Below are 16167 nucleotides of genomic sequence, written 5' to 3'. Positions count from 1 at the left end.
AGCTTATTTAACTGGAAGGTCCAAGGATACAGTGCCCACATGGATGAATTCAGAGCCACCAAAAATGTCACCAAACACGCTCCTCCTTCCCTCTTTTCCCCATCTCTTTGCTACCATGTGAGAACGAAGCCAACGGGCAGGAAGGCAAGGGTGGCCACAGGAATCTCCAGCCTCGATTCAGCTGGCCGGTCAGCCCCATTCAGGAAGCACTGCCTCTCACCCAGTAGCGCCACGGGAGTCTGCACTGGCTTAGCCTGGGTGAAGCAGGCATCTCTTACAAGTCCCTATAGTCGGACAGACAGAGTGCCGCCTCCGACAACTCAGAGGTTTGATATGTTGCCTGGATCAGGGGTTCGGAAAGCCTCTCCAGAATCAACTGGACAGAGATGGGGAAGGACATGGTTCCTCAAAGAAAAATAGGGAGAGAGAAGTAACACCAGGGAGACACATGCAAGTGACTCCCTTTGTAATAAATCCCACAGAAATTTAAAATGAATGCAAAGCAGATCCAAATAACAAGAAGGAACGCCCGCCCCTCCTCACTGCGCCCTGAAGTCTGGCACTCAAATCCCAGATGGAACTTGGGAAAGGCTGACCTTACCCCTCTCTTAATGCTCCAGCTGCTTTCTTGTAAATATACAGCACAGATCTCCCAGCAGGGGAAGAAGTGGGACCCTGGCCAGATGGACCCAGAAGATTGTAAGGGTGAGGCCCCAGCAAAGGGCTCTTGGCTCTCCTCCCTTAGCTTCCCTGGGGGAACGGCGATGCTGGCTCAGATCAAGCTATCTTGTCTGTGAAATAAATTGAAAATTCCTCACAGTGAGAAGTACTTGACCTTGTTATCAGGATAACGTGGGCAGGGTTAATCAAGTGACCTCTGTCTGGGAGGGTTCCACCAGTCTTTATTTCAGATCTCTGGGGAGTAAGAAAAGGCTCACTTGCCCTTAGCTGGCCTCATCAGGGATAACACATCCTGCTTCCTCAGCTTCTCAGGTACGGAGCAACCTTCCCCCGGCCCCCCACCCTGTACTCCCTTGCTTCTGAGTCCTTGGAAGCGAACTGATTTGTATCTGGCTCTCCTGGAAGGAGGAAAGACCATCATGTTCTGCCAAGGTTGTTTGTGATGCTGTGCTGGGGAGATAGGGAGCCTACATGTTGTCTTGCAGAATCTTAAAGGGCATGAAAACATTTAGAAGAAACAAAACGATTATGGAAAAAGATGTCAACCATCAACAATGAATTTTCTCCTTAACTGTCTCTCTTACCATATACCTTTGACAGATGCAGAATCCACCATCCAGGGGTACCTGTGGCTCAGTTGGTTAAGCGTCTGACTTCAGCTCAGGTCATGATCTCACAATTGGTGGGTTTGGGCCCTGCATCAGGCTCTCGGCTGACAGCTGGGAGCCTGGAGCCTGCTTCAGATTCCTTGTCTCCCTCTCTCTCTGCCCCTCCCCCATTTGCACTCCATCTCTCTCTGTCTCTCAAAAATGAATAAGTGTTAAAAAAAAAAAAATTCAAAATCCAGAGAAAGGAAAGGTGTCTCTGGAAATGGAACAGTCTACTAGCAGCATTTTAAGGAATTAAAGATTCATTATGAAATATAATTGATAATCTCAGACTATTACCTGCATAATCTGCCCTGTCCAGATTTTTTTAACATGGGGAGATGAATTACAGAGATACTCTGGAGTTTCCGAAGAAGAGCATTAAGGCAGGAAACTCTAATTGAAAGTTGATTAGGTAAGAGTTGGACCAGAAGGAATATGGCAAAGGGAGACAGAAACTTAGAGCTGGTGATGGGGAATACAAGGGAAGGAAATATGTATAACCAATGTTTCTTCATTATATCACGCAGGAAACTTCTCAGGCACTTTAATCAAGCTGATTCTTTGGGGCTAGGAAGGAAGGGAATGGAGTATGCTGGTGTTAGATAGAATTCGTGTTTGGTTCCATTGCCCTCTCCATGATATAATCCAAAAATTATGCTGGGTGAAGTGGGAAAGGTCTCCCTCTTTGTTGAGGGATCCCTCAAAGAGATCCTTCTTTGTTGACTCCAAAAAGATGATTTTTCAACTGCTGTTTGAAAGGACCTTAATAATGTAACAGGATCAGGAGTGATCTACTTGGGTCAGCTCCAAGGTCAATACAGGCAAGTATCACTGAACATGGCACCAGAATGCTGTCTACGTTCAGTAGGCTTTGCATTCCTCCTGCCAACTTCAGAGATAAACATTAGTATTTTGGCCCAGTGTAGCTTTATCATTGATACATCTGCCAACGACCATTTTGCGTCTGTAGTTTGACCTTGTACCATTTCTTTGGCTTATAAGTTTCATAGATTTACCAACTTCTCTGTCCTTAAATTTCTCTTTTTTCGTGTTTCAGTGTTTGACACTTCCATTACAACCTGAGAGTGTGTTTTCCCCTATTGGTTTCATTTAAAATTGTTTGTATGTTAAATGTGTTCTTTGTGTGGTAACCATCACTGCTGTAGACTAAATATTTCCAGCTCAGGGCACTTGGGTGGCTCAGTCGGTTAAAGTATCTGATTCTTGATTTCAGCTCAGGTCATGATCTAATGGTTTGTGGGATCAAGCCTGGCGTCATGCTCTGTGTCGACAGCGCGGAGCCTGCTTGCAGGTCACTCTTTCCCTCTCTCTCTCTGCCCCGCCCTCACTCTCTCCAAAATAGATAAATCAACATTAAAAAACATATTTCTAGTTCCCTGCCTTCTGGATACATGATAGGGTTGTACCTTGGAGTCTCTTCTGCGGGCAGAACCGTGTGACTCATTCTGGCCAACGCGCTGGGAGCAGAAATGATTTGTGTCACATCCAAGCTGAAGTATTCAAATGCCAGTTGTAGACCCTTGAGGGCTCTTTTCTCTCCTGTAGTGCTGTGGGTAGAAGCATCCACCAGGCTGTGTCCCTATGTAACCATAATGAGCACCACTGCCTACCTGCAAGGGGTAGGAAATGTAAGCCAGAAATATGCCTTCATTGTTTGAAGCCTCTGAGATTCGAACCCTGTTCCCTCTGCCTAACCTAGCCTATTCTGATTGCTATACTTAATGTTATATGTTGTGAAGAAGATAAGGAAGAGAATTGGCATTCTCTCTGTAGCAGGTCCCTCCCACTATGCTCTTCTGATGGCAGCTTTCCCAGCATTTTTATCGCGTCCCCACTGTGTTTTTAGCTGGTACTTCAACTGAAACTTGAATCACACGCGTAGTCCGCCACGAGGCGGATACCAAGAATAATATGTTGTTTCTTTGATCGTGATTATTTAGCTGAGGGAGAATAGAAAATGGACTGTGTAGGAGAGCAGCAGGAGAGGGATCACAGCACAAAGGATACATGAAATTTGCTAAGACAGCACACTTTGGACAGTAAGAGAAAAATAAATATACAGAACTGGCTTCAGCAGGTTCAGTGTCCCAGCAGCCACACATTATTCCACTTAGTTTGTATCATGCCAGGTTTTGTGTTTCTCATTCAGGCTGCTGCCACTCTGGATTCCCTATGGATATGCCAATCCCTATGGATTCCAGCTTATTCCACTCCTTTTGTAGCCGAAGTCTCTTCCAAACATTACAAATTGTATTAACTGGTGAACAGGATGTGGCAGACCAGAGGAGAGGGTTGGCAATTGCCTGTCCCCACAGCTTATACTGGTCAGCTGACATGGGACTGCTGTCACAAGCCGTGCACCTCACAGATGAATAAGAGATGGCAGCATAATTACTGAAATGCTACAGTTTGGTTTGTTTTTTTGTTTGTTTGTTTTAATTTCCTACACCTGATCAGCCAGACCTCTTTCCAGGTATCTTTTGCTCTCTCTTTTTGTCACCTGGTTCGAGGAAAACATTTTTAATGAAAATGCCCCAGGATTAGGAGTCAAACAAAACCAAACTCAGGTGTCAACTCTTCAACTGTTAACTGGGTAAACTTAGGTATGTCCGGTGAGATCCATGGTCCTTTCCATGGAGACACCATCAGGCTGTGTTAGAAAGATAGTAACAAATATACAACTCTGCCACTATAAAGTGTTCCATGCATATGAATTGTATGGTATATTATGTATCTGTGTATTATATAAATAAAAAGTATTTAGCTTAGGATCTGATGAAAAATATAGGGTAAATAATTGTGCAAGCGGCATGAAAAAATTTTAAATATTGTCCAAATCTGTCAACAGTTTCATACTAATTTATTTGAATAGAGAATTGCATGGTTATGATTGAGATCATTCTTGTGTGCAATGTACATTTCATTTAGTTTTGTTTCTGTGCATAATTTCTTTCCCACAGATATGTGTTCTTTATTGCATGTCCTTTGATGCAAGTTAACTACATGAAACTTACTTTCTGCTACCAGATTATTTTGGCATAGCCTGCTTAATTTTGTAAATGATACAGATAAATCCAATGAAGTAATGTTATAAACCAAAACAAATCTTGGAAGTTAATTATCTCACAAGGAACTCTCCTGGAGATTATAAATTAGAAATTTGTTGTTCTGATGAACTCTATTTTCTGGTTTAGTTATTTGCATCTCTCACTTGAGGAAAAAACATCTTCGGGAATAAGAAATAAATATCACTTCAACTGGTTGAAAGAAGGAAGTCTTTCTCTTGCAAATAAATGTTTCCCTTTTGGCCACAAGATGGACTCTGCAAAATAAGGCAGCTCTTCAATTACTTCTGACAAGTCTTTCCTATTTGAGTCAAAATAATTTACTACAAATGTAAAAAAAAAATATATATATATATATATATATACACACACACACACACACATATATGCACATATATGCATATGTATATAAACACATATATTTCACACATATTTGTACATATTTCTCTCTGTGTCTGTGTGTGTCTGTTTCATAACCAAAACTTTTCTGATTGACCTCTACTAAAAATCCTCTGTCAGAGTCCCATAACAAACTTACCAATTGAATTATAAGATACGATAGGAACCTATACATTGCAACACTTTAGAGATCACAGAGGAAAAACATCTTATATAGTCTGTGTTAAAAATCTGTTCCTATAAACCTGGAGCATTCTGGAAGATCCTTCGTGTCCAGGAAAAAGAGTAGCCTAATATAGAGGATAAAGTTGTTTTCACCATAATTGTATCACAGACTTGTTTTTCTGCATGGCTTGCCAAATGAAAGCATTTGAGACGCTGAGCTTGCACTGGATCCCAGGTGTTGAACCGCGGGTCACTGACAGTCCTCCCAAGTTCCCGTTGTTAAGCAAAGAAGTTCATGTGCAGGGCAGTTCAGTTCCATTACCCATCAGGGGCTTCCGCCAGGAACTCTCTGCTTCAAAACAAAGCCATCAGCCCCTGCTTAATTGATAAAAGGAATCAATCAAAGGTGTCATTTTGGCAAATCGGTGGACTACATAAAACTCAACAAATATAAAAGGGAAAAAAAAATGGTGGGTCAGAAAGCATCTAATTGGACTTAAATAGCATACTAAATAAAATATTAAATTGATGATTAGAATGTTAAAAGTAAGGCAAGGAGTCCAGATAAAAATAACAGGGGTGTGCTTTTCCCTAATATCTTTTCAGAAATTGTTCGAAAGAAGAAGAAAATTGAGCTGGGTTTTCTACTTTGAACAAGTGCACAGTACTGCCTTGTCTATAAAACTGTCCTTATGCTATTCCTACTGAAACATGGTCCTTTGCCTCTTTTTAGGGTTAAATATTTTGTGATCCAGAATTCCATAGGTCTGCCCAGTACACCTGTGTCAGCCTGGGGAGTTGTTTAGCTGATGTCCATAAGCATGAAACAAGGATCAGCCAATGCATTACCTAGATTGTGCTGTTTATTATTTAAGCAGGACTATATTTACCATTCAATACATATTCATAAAGTATTCTGTGAAAGCCACAGTATACAGTTGGGGGAAGGAGAAGGGAGCACAGATGAGATGGAGTCTACTATCAAAAGTAAAATAAATGAATACAAACCTCACCACATATGTAAATTGTACAAAATCACTTAAGTTTTTATGTATAACAAATGCTCTTTCAAAAAACTGGGCATGGCTTTTTCTAGGATAATATAGGATAATGTTTTAAGAACATAAATTTTTATATTTACTATTTGTCCTATTTTGTTGGGTGTAAATTCTGGTCATGCTTAAAACACCATTATGTCTGCATATTCTGGAATAAAAATTCAGAATCATACAAGACTCATTTATATAACTCATGGGATGCCTTGGTAACTACAGTAAGTATCTCTCAACATGTAGTTGGTATGACAGTTTTGGTGGCACTCATTTTGACACTTCTTCTTTCAGATATCAGAACTGCTGATCCACAAGCTCAATCAAAACTCGGTGCACTTTGAGCTGAAGCCTGGGGTCCAAATCCTTGTCCATGCGGCTCACTTAACAGCAGGTCAGTTTACCGGTCCCTGGCTTTGGGCTAGTGGCTCTAGCAAAGGGGGATCCCAGTCTGTCTTTTCATCTTAGCAAGACAAGGTGGTACCACTGCTAACGAGAAATAGGGCATCAGTCTTTGGAGGTTCCCTTGCCTGGCATTTTTGCCCTAATGAGGACCTGTAAGAGTAAGGTGACTTTTCTACTTAGGCACCAGCAAAAACTGTCAGGGAATCACCTGGATACACACTCCTCAAATGATGACATGCTCTGTCTCAGCAGGAGTCTCAAAAATAAAGTTAACCTTACAAATAACCTTTTTTCTGATCTTGTTGCAGAACTCTATTTTCAGTTATTTACGTTATCAAGAGTTTTCTTTCTTTCAGTTTTAAGATAGTGAGTAGAAATAACCAGGACTTAAGAGCTGTACAGGGCCATAGCCAAGATCAACCCTAAGTTGGTCACGCATGATCTCAGTATCCTTGAGTTTCTGTCTATTCACCTGCAAAAGGTGGTTGGGGGATCCTCCTGCTAAGTCTATATAGAAATCTCAGTGATAATTCAGGTAATTCCAAGTGTATATAAATACATATTTTTGTGTTACATTAATAATAAATTAATATTTACTGAGTACGTATTTTTACAGAGTATAGTTCTGGTATACCATGGAATACAAAGGCCAATAGGAAATGGTCTTTGTCCTCAAAAAACATATAATCTGATTGAGGTGTGACAAAATTTGGTGGCAGCAATGGTGATGGTGCCGTGGGGTTGGGAAATGGGCAGTAACGGGTTATCTTAATGAGTAAAATGCATAAATGCTTAAATAGAGACTTGATGTACTTAAGCACTAGATTTTGCAAATTTGCAGCCAGATCATAGGTTGCAATCTTTGCTCCCTCACTTCCTTGCCATATAGACCTTGAGAAGAGACTTAACATCTCTGAGGCTTAGAGGTGGCACTCTTACCTGTGTCCATGGGATTGTGTGAGGATTAAGTTAATTCGGGTAACGTACTTAGAGTAGTGCCTGGCACTAATAATAGTAAGCCATTGTTTCTCTTTCTATTTTTTTTATTGTTAACAATCAAAGTTGTATAGGAAATGTAAAACAGAAAGAAATTGTGTGTAGTCAGAATGATACAGGAACGCTTCACGGAGAAAGTAGTCTTTGGGAAGAACCTCGATGGATAGAAAGGATTGACCTCCAGAGATCATTTCAAGCACCAAAGCCCCAAGGAAGGATCATGAAAGTCTCCAGGGTTTGGGAGATGCTGAATAAGTGGGGACATAAAACAGCAACTTCCACCTCCCTTCTCTGGTTGTCTGGACATTCTGGAGGTGTGCCTAGGTCTAGAGGAAGGCCAATGAGGTTGGCCACTGGCCTGTTTTCTCCTTGGATTCTGTTTTTTTTTATTCTTTATTAGGGTTTCATGAACTATTTTATTTAGAAAAAAAAATCCCACTGCCTTAAAAAATACTTAAAAGTCACTGTTGTGAGGATGAGATATGGAAGTAGAGTATGGAAATATGCCAGGCTGCCATTTGTACTTACTTTGGTGGGCTCTGGGAAGCCATCAAGGTGATTGAATGGAGACATAACTGAGTCAGAGTATCACTTCAGATGACCCTTCAGAGCAAGAAGGATTGAGGAGGGCTGATTTTCTATTCTCCAGCTTGTCATCCTAATTCATCCATTGAACAGGCATGTACCTGTACCTGTACCTGTACCTGTACCTGTACCTGGAAGGCGAGTACCTTCCAACTCTGATTCAAGCAATGTCCTCAGCATAGGACAGAGTCTGTGCCTTCATGAAGCTTCCATCACTGGAGAAAGCCACACAAGGAACAAATTAACAAATGCCCCTTTTTGAGTTGTGTTGCTCATGAAAATGCCATGAAGAAAATGAGAAAGTGTGAGAACATCGAGAACAATTAAGTAACACCTGTGAGAGCAACTGTTAAGCCTCAGGCAGGAAAGAAAGCTGCCAACTTATCCCAGGGCATTTGATAATCTAGATGAGCTGTTTCCTCCCAAAAGGTTGACCTGTGGTCTTTGGTGAATGGTGGTGACACAGGGCAGTTACACATGGCTGGTTGTACTGGAAAACAAAGTACAAGGATATCAGTTGCACTCATTCCCATGTGGCATCATAGCCACGCCATTGACACATTTTTCAAATGACTGAAACGTAACAACTTCAAATTGTTTTCAATAGATTTACCAATTGGGGCACCTGGGTGACTCAGTCGGTTAAGCTACTGACTTGAGCTCAGGTCGTGATCTCATGATTCGAGAGTTCAAGCCCCTCATGGAACTCTGTGCTGACAGCTCAGAGCCTGGAGCCTGCTTTAGATTCTGTGTCTCCTTCTCTCTCTGCCCCTCCCCCATTTGTGCTCTCTCTCTCTCTCTCTCTCTCTCTCTCTCTCAAAATGCATAAACATTATTTTTTTTAATAAAAATAAATAAATAGATTAACCAATCAATCTAATTAGACAGTCCAGCTTGTTTAGGTGGCAGACTGAACTTTACCATCCTCTCCTATGACAGCTAGAGTTCCTTGTTCCCTTTTGGTTTAGAGGTTAAAGACAACTGAGCCATACTCCACACTGAACTCTGGGTTTGAAGGGATGTGGCCAACTAGCCCATCCCCCATAGTGCAAAATTTGCTTTACAGCTACTCAGATTCTAAACAAACACTATCTTCAAGCAACATATTTTTCTGTGGAGTAGCTTCATTTATTAGAAAAAAAACCTCCCTTACTGTTTACCTGGGACCTCTGTTGGTAAGGGGACTGTCCTCGGTTAAATGAGGCAGAGAACTAACCCCACTCCTTCAGCTCTGGAGGCCACCTGCATTTTCCACCTTTGCTTCCTCCCATGCTTCTACTCTAGCAGTTATTTTATGTGCCTGACTTTTATTTAACCGATTATCACATCACACTCCAGAGATGGTTCAGAATATTTTGCTAAATTCGAAATCTTATTTTAAATGTTACCTGAGGAGGCTTTCCTGTAATGACAACTGGTAGAGCTGGGATCAGGCTGAAAAATAGGGATCAAAGAAATGGGCGATTAGCTGAAACTGGTTTGGCCACATCTTGGCCAAGGGAAACCTATATAGCAAAGGCATCCAAAAGCATCCATGTGGGATTCATAGTTGCAGATAGGAAAGAAAGTCCATTCCTGATAACCATGAGGGTTAATTACACTAGTGTAAGTTCCAGCAGGCAAGGAATAATGCAAAGTTGGGAGGATCTGGAAAATTTATCCAATTAATGTTTATAGTTCGTTCCACCACTGGGAATTTGGGGGGCGGATCTCTGGGAAGAAGTGGTAGCAAAAGGAAGGTATGTTACCAGTGCTCAGGTAAGCACACTGACATTTGAAGAAGAAATTCCTGCAATATAGATCTATATGATGCAAGATTACTAAGAGAATAAAATAAAAATGAAGTTCGGGGCGCCTGGGTGGCTTGGTCACTTAAGCGTCCAACTTCAGCTCAGGTCATGATCTCACGGTCCGTGGGTTCGAGCCCTGCATTGGGCTCTGTGCTGACAGCTCAGAGCCTGGAGCCTGTTTCAGATTCTGTGTCTCCCTCTCTCTCTGCCCCTCCCCTGTTCATGCTCTGTCTCTCTCTGTCTCAAAAATAAATAAACGTTAAAAAAAATTAAAAAAAAAAATGTAGTTCAAGGCAAAACCCCAATGTTAGACTAGGTAGTTGGAAGAGAGTGAAGAAGTCTTTGACTTCCAACCACTGTGGCTTATTCAGGGTTCTTCTCTGTTAGATTGGAGAGTAGGACCTTTTGACAGAATGACTTCCAGACATTGATCAAGTGGCATTATTGATCAATTATGACTGGCCCAGTGACTGGAGTAGATGTAGACTTCTATGTAGATAATCAGCTCCAGTTTGAAGAGTAAAGGAAGAGGATGTCAAGGGCTGACGGAATAACGGAGTTGGAGACTTGCTGTGTTGAGTGTGGCCATGTTCCCCATCACTGCATTAGAACTGGTGCAACATCACTCTTGGCCTCACTTTGACTGCAAAAGGCAAGATTTAGGTTAAGGTGTGCTCTCTTTAATGACTGTGACAAGGAAGTGAAACGTGTGATGGATCAGTTTCCCATTGGAGATTGCTCCTAAATTAGCCCTAGCCATTCGATGTTGTAAACTGTTCGAACAGAGTAGCAGATTGTGTCTGCCAAGACTTTCTTTAAGTTGAAATTAGCACACTCCTGTTTGGGTGGCTAGGAAGAGAAGGCCGAAGGTCCCTGGGGGAAAGAGCAAAACAGTGAGGAAGAGTATTTGAGGCAGAATGTCTACCTCACTCCCTTTCCCTGCCTTTCATCCCCCCTGCAGGCAGGAGGAAATAAAAATTGAAAAAGAAGAAAAAAGAAAAAGGGAAAAGGACCACTGTTTGCAACATTTCATGTCTCCTAAGCAGGATTGCTAATACCTTCCTAGGGACCATTCCAGCACACTGCTGCATGCCATTAATTGCCCAGCAGATGTTCAGCAGGCTTCTTTTAAAAATGTTTGAGCCAGAGTATGTTGCTGGTGAGAGAGGCAGTGCATAATTTGGTTTGTCTCCAAGGAAAAAGAACTGTCTCCTTTCAGGAATTTACTGGCCTTATTTTGTTTTTCAAATTCAGTTCCCTGTTTGCTTTTATGGGAACACAAGGTAAGCACTTCTAGGTCTGGATGTCATTAGAGACTGGATTTAGGCTGTTTCCCCCTACATGTTCTACCTGGGAATTCATTAGCTTTGGTATCTACACTGAGCTAAACTTTGAACGCCATCCGTGTTTTGTTCTTAGCCACTCCTGTGCTTCTCCGTTTCTTTTCACTTCCTCTTGAGAGCTCAGCCACTCATGACAGCTAGGTTTCTGAAATTCTCTTTGTGGAAAAAAGGGATTTGAAATTGCATGTGAGTAGGGAGAGAATGAGACTATTAACAAGAAGTTGAGGGAGGGCCGTGGCCAGAGTGGCTCTCTTTGGCTTTTGAGACATGAAAGCAGCCATGTTTAGTGGACAAAGGCCATGATGTTCTGCAACAACCCAGCGAGTGGGAAAAAGGAGTAGAAATCGATCAAGCCAGGTACCGGACTAGAACGCCGGTGTTTTGACTGAAGTGTACCTTTGCTCATGCTGTTCTCAACTAGAATATATCTACCACCTCTCTGCATCTCCTAAGTCTGTTTGATTTTTAAGACTTAAATCAATGCCAACATTTGCATGGTTGTCTTTCTAGAGACTTTTACCCAGGATATCATCTATTCCTTCTCTCAACTCACATGGACTTTTTAAATTTATATTTGTCTAGTGATGATGGTAACCATTGTACCTAGCAGAGAACTTGCACATATCAGGTGCTCAATAACTATTGCCTTTATAAATAATTAGATGTGTAAATAATTTATAACCACTAGAGATATATTCAATATCCCATTCCCTCAGTGAACCTTTAGCTTCAGTCTACTGGATTGTGAATCTGTTCCATGACATCCTGCCTCTTAACAAATAACTGGTGAGGTAGACCTGGCCTTCTCTTCTCCAATAAGCGTCTGCGGAAAGCACATCTTTGTGTTTTTCTTATGTCACATGTCCCTTCAAGAGGCATTATAATTGTTTATATCCACGTTGTGGGAAATGAGAAAGTTGAAGAAAAATTAGAGTTCTGTGTCCCAGATTAAGGAAACCTAGAGAGGAAGAGAAGGACTGGCAGGAGAGCTGTTCCAGAAGGAGACTGCACCAAGTATACGTAGCAGCCCTATTTCCCTGCCCTGGTCACTGGCAGGAGTGTTTCCCAGGCCACACTGTGCCTCACTTCATGGCAGAGCTCAGGGTCAACACGTTAGATTGCACTATCTTGACCTTGTCAAACCAGACCTTCTTCACATCTTTTGTGACATCTCCCTTGAGCTCTCTCTCATCCATGGTTTTACCCTGGCCTTCTATTATTCCTTGGTATTATTTTTATTTACCTACATTCTTCCACATCTTAAGAGCTACGATGTCATCCCAGGGAGAGTTTTTCCAGTAAGACTCACAGGAAGGCTTCAAATCAGATGCAGAGCATTTGATCTCTGTTGGTGCTTATGAAAAGACAAAGTTAAGCTGTTAAGAAGATATCCTTGAGGCGCCTGGGTGGCGCAGTCGGTTAAGCGTCCGACTTCAATCAGGTCACGATCTCGCGGTCCGTGAGTTGGGGCCCGGGTCAGGCTCTGGGCTGATGGCTCAGAGCCTGGAGCCTGTTTCTGATTCTGTGTCTCCCTCTCTCTCTGCCCCTCCCCCGTGCATGCTCTGTCTCTCTCTGTCCCAAAAATAAATAAACGTTGAAAAAAAAAATTAAAAAAAAAAAAAGAAGAAGAAGATATCCTTAAAATGCCAGCGGTTTTTCTCATTGCCCCTCGTACTTGGAATTTACTCAAGGGCGAGGTCTACTTCAGATTTATCACCTTATTCCTCGCGTGACACTGTGCCTTACTTTGCAATTAGTCCTTTAAACCTTTGGTTCATCTGGTGATGTGAGATGAGCTAGGAGCCTCACTCGGTCCACACTGGCTGAACCTGAGGCACAACAGTGATTTGCAGGAAGCTTTACTAATTCTAAATAAAGAAGATGAAAAATATTCCATGCAGCAGCCAGGTTCAATAAAGATGAGCTTTAAGGTTGAATACGGATTCACCAAAACAAAGAGAAAATAAGCATGCCAGGTTGAGGGGCTGTGTTGAGCAGAGGCAGAGCAAGGTGACTTTGTGTGGTTTATGTATAAAGTGATGCATAATTTGATGTGGTTTGGGGTATCTAGATATATATCCTTAAATATCCTTAATTGATATATCTACTGAAGGTAAAATTATGAGCAGAGGCAAGAGAGAGGGATAAATTCAGGGAAATCAAATCTGCCATTATTTGATACTCCATTTATGTTACAACCTTTGTTGTTCATCACCCATGCTTGCTAGTGAGAAAACCCTCAATAATGCATCCTTGAAATTGCAAAGTATGATGCATATGGAAAAGGAAAGAAGGGGCAGATGGAAGAAGGATTTTTTTTAAATAATAAGTTTGGGCAACAGTCAATAAGCTTTCTCTTTTTAACAACATTTTTTTACACATTTTAGAAGATGTTTTCAACCCACGAGGCAAGAGATGGTAACTTATCTGATAGAGACGGAGCCCTAGAAGTAGGAGCCTCTTTTTTGGTTGCCAAAGATCAGTGGTTCATGTCGGGTTTGATATCATAAAGCAGATGAGAGGAAAACTCTACCTGGAAGCTGGAAATAGAACGTTGATACCCTGGTGAGACCAGGAGCAGACTGCACATTCAATTCAGAGCTAGAATGTACCACCTTATAGCCGATTCCTGGGTAGGAGGGGTCTGCTGACAGTGGATAGATCAAAGCCCTAATTGCTGGTACAAATCTTCTAAGCTATTTCAAACTCTGTATCTTTGTTGCGGTGAGAACCCACCATCATGAGTAAATTCAGTGATTACATTTGGCCCTGGGAGTGGGGGAAAACAGCTTAAAAATGTGTTGATTCTTTCAAGGTAGAAGAGATGAGGTTCTGCATGAGAATGGAAGTTAAAGGCTGAACAAGCAAGGGGTACTATTTTATTTGAGAACAGAAAACCTAACTAGATTGATTCACACTACATTACAAACAACAGCACCACGGGGATGATTTGCATCTCACAGGAATGACTTATTGGACAAATAAACTGAAACTTACGTGGTGTGGCTGCCACACAGAGGACCTACAAAAGCTAGAAGTGCTGGAACTGATCCTTCCCTGGAAACATGTATGGTTGGAAAGACTCTGTATAAGCCAGTGTAGACGAACCCAGTTATAAAGCATCTGTTCTTGACCCAACTCTGCTTTCTGATTATTTAGACAGCTTCACAAAAGTAGAGATTTTTCAGGTCTTCCTGCACATAAATCAAATCCCAAGGAGTGATACTGGTAATGTGCATTTTTAACAAGTTCCCCAAATGATGTGTATACAGCCAGGTCTTTCCCCAGGCTCACCAACCACTCCCATAGAGCATTTTACAGACACAACTCCATCTGTATAACAAGGGAATGTGCGTGTCTGTCGCCAGCAATAAATCTGATTTATAGCTCAGGGCATCCACTAAAACAGAAGCACGCATTAAAAAAGAAAGGCCTGTGATATTAAGTGTAGGAGGAAATTAGTAATAAACATTAAAATGTAATTTTTCCGCATATCTGGAGCCAACCTAATTGGCAGAATGGGTAGATGGCAGTGGGAGGAAGGGGGGAAAAATGAAACATGTCTGTGAATCTGAGATCTACTATATCCGTTATCTAGATGAATGGCAAAGGCCAGCCAAGAGCTGTGGCCGAGAGGCAGTTGAAAAATGATTAAAGTGTGAACTAGAATCTTAGTGGCAGATGTAATTGAATAGCCATGAGTTTTATGAAAGTTGAACAAATTGTATTATCTAGATGCTATTAATGTGCTAGTGGGAGCAGAAAATGATGCCTCTGCATTTCACTGTATTTTTTGCATGCGTTAGAGAACCAGGGTGATCTTCTACCCTCAGCTTTCCAGCGGGGTCACTGCTCTTCCAGAGTTTTGGATGCAGATGATTAAAAATGTGAAAGGTTAATATTGCTCAAAGGAAGAGCCTCAAATTCCAGGTTAAATATATATATATATATATATATATATATATATATATATATATATGTGTGTATATATATATGTGTATATATATATATATATATATATATATTTTTTTTTTTTTTTTTAAATACAAACTACTCCCACCCCATCCTGTCTGTCTAGCAGTTGCCTTGTTGAAGCTGTTTAGGTTTAGGGTCCTTTGTCAAGGATATGTGTGGGTTTTTAATAAAACTGTTATCTTGTGTTACCTTGGCCTCCATCGTTGCTGCTGACTGGTTGAATTTCTTTTTTAGGTGTAATAAAAAGATAACTATCTCAGAGATATTAGAAAATTAATATTTCCAGGCTTCAGTTGCTACCCTTGGATATGTTATGAGTAAATGTGGGAGGGGGTAAGGAACCAGAACTTCAGCCTAGGTCAGGATACATCGTGAATTGTGTGCAACACTTTCACATTGAGAAAGAGACTTTCCACTTGAAGGTGGAATTAGCATCAGTTGAGAAGCTTTAGAAAGTACAATATCATCTAAGTGACATCATTATGGATGCAGATGCCATATTGTAGAGTTGTGGGGCTCTGAACTGTAAAGTGAAATAAATTGTTGCAATAACATTTTCCATTTAGGGATGAAATTAGTACTAGTGAAATTCTTCCACAGCCAATAAATTCATCCATCCCTTTAGTCTCTGGTTGCCTTGGTATCTACACAGTTATCATTCACAAATCTTTGTAAGTAAAGTCATCCTAGTAGTATTTTTCCCTTCTTCTATTTTTCCCCCAAATAAACGCTTTTTGTCCTCTGCAAATATTTAGGCTTTTTCACAGTCGTGTGGATTCAGTGGCTTCCGACAACTATTAAGCCACTATGGCTTTATGGCAGGTAATAACGGGTGCCAGCATATCTAAACATACTCCTTTCCCCAATGTGATCGCATGAATGTGTTATTTTCATAAATATATCAGAGGCCAGCATTGAGGTTGCTCTTTAGCTTCTAATAGATTCTTTCTTCACCATATTTTCCTGAGATGTTTCTGGCCCCATAAAAAGAAGAAGAAGAAGAAGAAGAAGAAGAAGAAGAAGAAGAAGAAGAAGAAGAAGAA

General features: G+C 41.2%; 1 protein-coding gene across 8 annotated transcripts in view; it reads left to right on the top strand.

Moving 5' to 3' along the window:
• Window positions 1–16167, top strand: part of SORCS1 (sortilin related VPS10 domain containing receptor 1) — a 495821-nt gene that overhangs the window by 426943 nt on the left and 52711 nt on the right. For all 8 annotated transcript variants that reach the window (XM_040486379.1, XM_040486377.1, XM_040486376.1 and 5 more), the window contains exon 24: window positions 6325–6424. In XM_040486379.1, coding sequence (XP_040342313.1) covers window positions 6325–6424 — 100 coding nt within the window. The remainder of the gene's footprint in view (window positions 1–6324; window positions 6425–16167) is intronic.

Source organism: Herpailurus yagouaroundi, unplaced genomic scaffold, assembly GCF_014898765.1.
Source record: "Herpailurus yagouaroundi ecotype Mexico unplaced genomic scaffold, PumYag 163, whole genome shotgun sequence".
In the NCBI taxonomy this organism is placed as follows: Eukaryota; Metazoa; Chordata; class Mammalia; order Carnivora; family Felidae; genus Herpailurus; species Herpailurus yagouaroundi.
The sequence above is the reverse complement of the archived record's forward strand: the minus strand, read 5'-3'. Positions and strand labels throughout refer to the sequence as shown.